The sequence below is a fragment of the Aythya fuligula genome, chromosome 25 (assembly GCF_009819795.1).
Source record: "Aythya fuligula isolate bAytFul2 chromosome 25, bAytFul2.pri, whole genome shotgun sequence".
Classification (NCBI taxonomy): domain Eukaryota; kingdom Metazoa; phylum Chordata; class Aves; order Anseriformes; family Anatidae; genus Aythya; species Aythya fuligula.
In genome coordinates this window covers 4,564,590-4,571,311 of record NC_045583.1, presented here as the reverse complement: position 1 = coordinate 4,571,311, position 6,722 = coordinate 4,564,590, and the positions used below count along the sequence as shown (strand labels likewise).

At 62.6% G+C, this 6,722-nt stretch overlaps 1 protein-coding gene across 1 annotated transcript; it reads right to left on the bottom strand.

Annotated features, from left to right (window-relative positions):
* Nucleotides 1–1,243: 1,243 nt before the first annotated feature.
* Nucleotides 1,244–5,964, bottom strand: PTPN7 (protein tyrosine phosphatase non-receptor type 7). The gene is made up of 9 exons (XM_032203290.1): nucleotides 5,834–5,964; nucleotides 5,530–5,713; nucleotides 5,090–5,174; nucleotides 4,698–4,774; nucleotides 3,741–3,878; nucleotides 3,067–3,177; nucleotides 2,472–2,629; nucleotides 1,835–1,948; nucleotides 1,244–1,337 (listed from the first exon to the last, which is right to left on the bottom strand). Exons 1-9 carry the CDS (start codon nucleotides 5,962–5,964, stop codon nucleotides 1,244–1,246), a joined length of 1,092 nt encoding a protein of 363 aa, XP_032059181.1.
* Nucleotides 5,965–6,722: the final 758 nt, after the last annotated feature.

Genomic DNA, 6,722 nt, shown 5'->3' with positions numbered 1-6,722 from the left:
GCAGCGTGATGCTAAAGGGTTCCCCAATTAACTGAGAAGGCAAAATCCTGAGCCGGGATTTTGAGCTTTGCTCTCCCTGAGACTCCTGGGGGCTTTGCGGGCTCTCCAAGAGCCTGGCGGAGGGTGGAAGCCCTGCAGAGAGCGGGGTACCCCCGCAGCAACCATCCAGGCAGGTTCACCCACATGGAGAGACACGAAGGGCTGAGCTGGCAGCCAGCATGGGGCGATCCCAGCTCCTCGGCTGTCCTCAGAAGGGTGCGTGAAGCTCACCAGCTGAAAACCAGTATGGAATAGGTTTAAAATATTTTATGGAATATTTCCATTCCCATGCTTTGTGCTAAAAGGTTTCACTGAATTCATCAGTGAAAAAATAAAAATAAAATAAAAACAAAACCTGTGTATTATTTTGCTCTGATTCCAGCAACAACAACAAAAGAACAAAACCAAACCCCCTGTATTATTTTGCTCTGATTCCAGCAAAACAATAACAAAAAAAATGAGAACACAAAGCCCCAACCCTCATTCAACAAAAGGCTGGGTGGCCATGGGGAATGGGTCGCTGGCAGGACTGCAGCACACTCGGGGGTCTCCTCTGCGTTAAGGCTGGAGGGAAGGCGATGGCTGAAGGCAGAGAGGAAGCAAGCAGCAACTGCCAGAGCTCCTTTGGCACTGAATAGTCGAGGTGGGTCTTTAGGAGGACAGCTTTTCCGTACCGAGGTGTGTCTGATTTGTCAGGGTGGATCTTTAGCCAGAAAAGCATCGCGGGGTGTTTGGAGCAAGCCCGGCCCCGCACGGGGCAGTTTCTGCCCGTGGGCACAGCCCGGAGAGGCTCCGGTTCTTTCCCTGTAGCGGTGCCAGCCCCAAGTAGAGCAGGACGCAGCTTTTTGGGTGGCTACAAGGCAAACCAGAGCCTTCAGATCCTCCGCACAACTTGCTCTTCTGGTTGAGGAGAAAGCAATTTAAAAAGGCAAAGCTTCTTTCCACGGGTGGGATCCGCCTTGTGCCAGCAGCAGGCACCCTGAGCACCCCCTGCAGCCCCTGGGCAACCCCCTCCCGAAGTTTTTATTGTCCCCGGGGTCGCGATGCCGTGATCCCGGTGGGTTTTCTCAGCTGTGCTTCTCCGGGGAGGCGTCCCCACGCCGTGCTGCGTGGCTGGGCAGAGGAGGAGAGGGCTCAGTGGAGGCAGCCCCGAGGCTGGTGCCGGGGAGGTCGGAGCGAGGCTGGGCAGTGGCGGAGCCCGGCGCTAGTGGCCTCCCTCCTCCGGCAGCTGGGAAGCGTACAGAGCTAGCGTGTGATGGAGGAACTGGTACTGCTCGCTCGTCTGGATCATCCCACCCCTGCAAGGGAAGGGCAGGAGCCGCTGACATCAACAAAACTCCTGGCACAGGGATGTTCCTGCATCACCCACCCTGCCTGGGTGCACCCGAAACAGCCCCGGGGCTCCCCAAAGGGTGCCTGAACAGCTGCTGGGCTGTTCAAAATGCAGATCAGCAGCGGTTTGGGTGGTAATCCTACTGCTGCTTCTCTTTAAAGGCAGCAGATCAGCGCGGTTCTGAGCTCAATGGTTGAGCTGGAAGGGGCATGCCAGCTGCCAGGTTTGGGGCTGCTCCCCCTCATGTCCTCAGGTCCCCAGAGCCACTGTAACCCTGACAGCAGAACCAGCCCATGGGAACTCTGCTGCTGCCACATCTCCATCTTTCAGAAATCCAGTTTCCATCAAAATTCATCCTCCACACCTCTTTGTTTTCCCCGTCCCCACGCTCCCCCCTATCCCCCCTCCCAGGCTCGGCACCCAGCAGCACCCCGCGAGGGGCAGCGTGCCCCGAGCACCGACCTGTCGATGCGGAGGTGGCACACGATGCCCAGGATGTCCACCTCTCCCGTGTCCTTCAGCTGCTGGCACCCGATCCTGGTGGCGATGAAGCACCCCGTCCGGCCGATGCCTGCGCTGCAGGATGGACACGGCTGTGCTGAGCACCCACAGCACTGCTCTGCCCAAGCTGGATGTAACCCCTGGCTGGTGTGCTGCCCTGATTTACTCCTAGAGGGATTTGGGGTCCCTGTTCCAGCTGTAGGACCAGCTTTCTTAGCCAGGCAGCGCCAGATTCAGGCTGGCACCGTTGCAAGGGGGTCTCGTCGTGGTGCCCAGCCTGTGCCTCGGTCCCTGCATGGTGCAGAGACTGTGGAAAATGCTCAGAGGCCACCTCCTCCAGGCGGGCTGCTGTGGGTTTTGTGGCTAGGTCCTGGCCCTGCAGAGCTCCCCTGCTCCCTGCGCGGTGTCCACAGAGCTGGGAACAAACCGGGTCTCTTCATGGCACCGTGCCAGTGCTGCCATCCCAGTGCCAGGGCAGGAGGAAGTTTGAACGCATCTCCTGGGGCAATGCCAGGGATTTCTGCACCCCAACGGGACCGGCTCGTGGGTGAGGGTGACCCCAAGGCAGGGACACACGGGGGCGAGGGGGACGCGTTACCTGCAGTGCACAACGATGGGCCCCGGGCTGGCCGCAGCCTGCAGCGTCTCCTCCACCTTGGACACCAAGTGCAGCAGGGGCTTGGCTGACTCGGGCGTCTGCTGGTCCGGCCAAGAAGGGAAGAGGATGTGTTTGACCTGGCGGCGTTCACCTTGCAGCTTTTCCAGCACAGAAGGAAGAGAAATAAGGATGTGGGAGCACAGACTCACCGTGCAGGGCCAGAGGGAGGTGCGGAGCTGTGCTCAAGCAGGGCTGGGCAGCCTGTGCCCACCTCACCTCTCCTCAGCCTCTGGGAGCAACCCTGGGGCCAGGGACACTTTAGGGTGTCCAGATGCCCTGCTGGGGAGAGCCAGCCGTGCCCCAGGACCCCTCCTCCATCCCAAATGTGGCATGGCCCCAGCAGGGAGCAGCAGCAGCACGTCCCCGTGCCGTCCCCACAGCCCCCGTGAAGCCAGCCCAGGGTGGCCACGGAGCATCGATGGGCTTTAAGGCACGGTGCAAAGAGCAACGGGGCTGATAGAGAAGCTTGAGAGCCTGGGGGTGTGGGGACATTGCCGGGGTCCCCCGCTGGCCCCAGGACAGGGCTCGGACCCACCTGGATGGAGAGGTCCCGGACCAGGTACTCCGCGCACTCGCTCACCCCCTGCACACGGATGGTGAAGGGGCCGTAGGTGCCCTCCTTCTCAGGCCAGTAGTGGAAGCATTTCTGCAGGGATACAGCAGGGTTGGGGGCTGCAGAGGTGCTCGGGGCACCCACTGGGTGTCTAAGCTGCCCTTTGCTCGGTGCTTTTGGGAAGGGGCATCACCTGGGGAGGTGTGGGGGCACAGGGAAGGTGGAGGTGGACGGATAGGACAGATCCCTCTCCCCCTGCTCCCTTCCTTGTGCCATTCCCTATGGCTTTCAGACCATGGCAATCCCCATCCACGCACGTCCTGCCACCATAAAGGATGCCATCCCCACCTGGAGCCCCATCTGAGAGCTCCCAGGGGTTGCCCTGATTCTCTCCATCCTATTATCCAGCTGGCAAAGCGTGCTCAGAGAAAGAGAGGCCAGCAGAGCGGGAGAGGCTTTGCTGCATGGGGCCAAGGTGGCATCCCAGGGGATCTCCTCCTCCAAGGAGGTAGCCTCTGGGAGCAAAGCAGGGAATCAGGCGGGTGCTCAGAGCCTCCTTTGGTCTCCCATCGCCCTGTGGCTGTTTTTATCCCCCCACCCCACCCTGTGCCCCAGGCTGGGGTGCTGTGCCAAGGCCAGGGGAGGGGCGGCGGTACCTCTTTGCGCTCCTCGAGCTTGGTTATCATGACGATGAGGGGCGCCTCCTCCTGCCACACCATCTCCCAGAAGTCGGTCACGGTGTTTGGCATGGGTCCCTGGGTGGCGATGTACTCCCGGGGGCGCCCTGCGTAGCCCTGCCGAGCACGGGGGCCGTCAGGGACGGGGGGCCCTAGGGTGCGAGGGGGTCCCAACCCTGCCAGTGGTGCTGGAATTCCTCTACAGGCCAGAGGCTGAGCTACGCTGGGTATTTCCTCCTAAACCTGCCCTTGAAATCCTTTTATGGACCCGAATGGGAGCTGCCGGGCATCCTCTCCATCCTCCAAGCCTGGCAGCAAGCCTCGTGCCCCCGCGCTCCTTCCAAGCGTCCCCAGGTTTTGGGGTGACAGCACCCAGTGTGACGGACGCTTGGCGAGGCAGAGCTCGCTCAGTGAGATGCATGTGAAGGTGTTTTGCCTGGGATGGGGTGCTCCCAGATGGGCCCCACTGGAGCTGCCTCCCCCCAAGGCTCTGGGGGCACCTCGAGGGGAGGCTGGCAAAGGCTCCTGCCCTGCCCCTGCTCCAGGCACCCCCAACAGTGTGAAATAGCCAAAGAAAATAGAAAAGCTCGGAGGTGTTTTGAGTCCTGGAGGCTCTCCAGGTCCATCGTGTGCCCCCAAACCACCTCCAGAGGGTCTGCCGGTCCTGCCAGAGGGCAGGTTTGTGGGCTGCCTTCCCGAGTCCCCCCCTTCCCGTGCCATTCTCACCACCCACACACCCTCCTCTGCCTCCCAGCACCCCGGCTGGCCACAGGGAGAAGGATGCTGATGTGAGAACTGCTCAGAAGGAAGCCGAGGAGCCAGGCAAAGCCGGCACCTGCCCGAAATGAGCCAGTTTTGGGGTGAGAGTGAGGTGCTGGGGAGGTCGCACCCCGGTCCCCAGCTGGGCATGGGAGACCAGGCAGGGAGGGCACTCACCGTGATGTAGTTGGCATTTATGTAGCTGTCTTCCTCCTGGTTCCCTGCCCTCCTGAGGCAGACCCGGCTCTCGGGATCTGGAAGACAAGGCAGGAATTCCCCCCAGACGGTGAGCTCCCTCCCGCTGACACCACCTCAGCCCTTACACCCCCGGCGATGCGCCCTCGGGATGTGTGAGGCCCCACGGCATCAGGGAGCAGCCCAGGCTGGGCTGTCTTGTGCTGCACACCCCAAAGCATCCCCAAAAACCGTCCCCCAGCACGGCACAGACCCCTGCAGCACAGCCGAGGTGGGCACAAGCACAGCAGGGCCACCGGGGCCACCCGGGAGCGCAGCCACGAGCCCCCTGCTCAGGGCACCTGGGTGGATGTGGGGCACGGGGGAGCACGTACTGGGGAGGATGGTTTTGTATCTGTCCTTGGAGGCATGTCCAGGGATCTCCAGCTCCTCCGGACTGACGAAGTTGGGTGGGATTTTCTGCAGGGAGGGAGAACAATTTTGAGGAAAACCCTCTCGATGCTGCTTGCGTCCCCTCGGCGTGGCGGGGCTGGCCCCACAGGCAACGGGACGCTGACCAGGGACCTGTTGGCACCACCAGAGACCCCAGCTGCTGGGATGAGCCCCGTCCTCACCCCAGCTGTGGTGGGACACCTCACAGACAGGGAGAAGAGCTTGGCACCGTGTCCCCCCCACCCTGTCCTCCCACATCCCCTGCCCCTGGTGCTGCCGGGCTCGGAGCCTTCATCTCCCATGGGAAAGCTCCCAAACCCCACCAGTCCCCAAAGCGCGAGCATCCCCGTGCGAGGAGGTTGAGGGGCTGGGGATATCTCACCGAAAACTCCTCCTGGAGCTGGGCCAGGCTCTGGGCACGCTGCTGCAGCTCCTCCTTGCTCAGCACACGGCTGGACGTCCGCAGGAACTGCAGCGTGATGTCCCGCGGCGTGCAGACGGGCTGGATGGGCTCCACGCTGCCCAGCGAGCTCATGTCCAGCATCAGCGACACGTTGGAGCCCCTCCTGAGAGGCAAAGGGTCCCCGGCTGACCCCCCCCGGCACAGGCAATGGGGGTTTTGGGGAGCCCCAGTGCGGGGTTGGGGTTTGGGGCATTTTTGGCACATCCCGCCCGGCCGTGCTCACCTCTCCTGGAGCCTCACGTGCTTCTTAGCGGACGGGCTGGGTTTCTCCGTCCTCTCCATGTCCCCCCTGGCTGCCCGTGGGGTCAGGCTGCCCTTATGAGCTCCGGAGCACACCGAGCAGGTCTGTACCATGCTGCGGCAGCCACAGAGCCCTCGGCCCGAAGCACGGCGGGTGGCGGCGGGCGGCCCTCAGCTGCCGAAGGGTCAAGGAGCCATCAGAGGAGAAGTGGCTGGAGAACACAAGGCGGGTGAGAGGGATGCAGCGAGGCTGCCAAACCCCTCGGTGGGGTGTCCAGAATGGGGCTGTGCCCGAGCAAGGGATGGGGTTTGGGTGCTCAGCTGCCCTGGAACCGTGGGTCCCGCTGCCAGCACCCCTGGGGACAGGCGGGTGGCGTGGGGACAGCTCCTGGCACGGTCACTGCGGGCTCTGCAGGTGCCCACTGATGAGCCCGGGCATGGCACAAGCTGATGTCTGCTTGCACCGAGAGGAGGACGCCCACGCTCTGTGCTGCACAGCATGGGCTGGTTCTGGGGGAGCCCAGGTCACCGTCCACATCCCCAAGGAGCTTGCACCTCCCCAGAACATCTGTTTTGCCCTGGGGACACAGCGAGGAGGCAGGAGAGCTGGGGACCACAGTGAGATGGGGAAGGGCTGGGGGATCCCGGGCTGCCCTCGAGGGGTAGAAGCCCCCAGGGGATGTCGAGCAGCAGGAGGCAGGGTGAGGGTGCTCGGAGACGCAGGGTGCAGGGCCAGGCTCCCTGCGCAGCCTCGCTGCTCTGCTGAGGGAGGGAATGGCCCCGGGACAGCCTCCTCCATCCCGCAGGGCTCAGCTGCTGTCAAGAGGAAACTGTTTTATCCGGGTGGTTGAGCAAGAGGCTTTGGGGTGGCC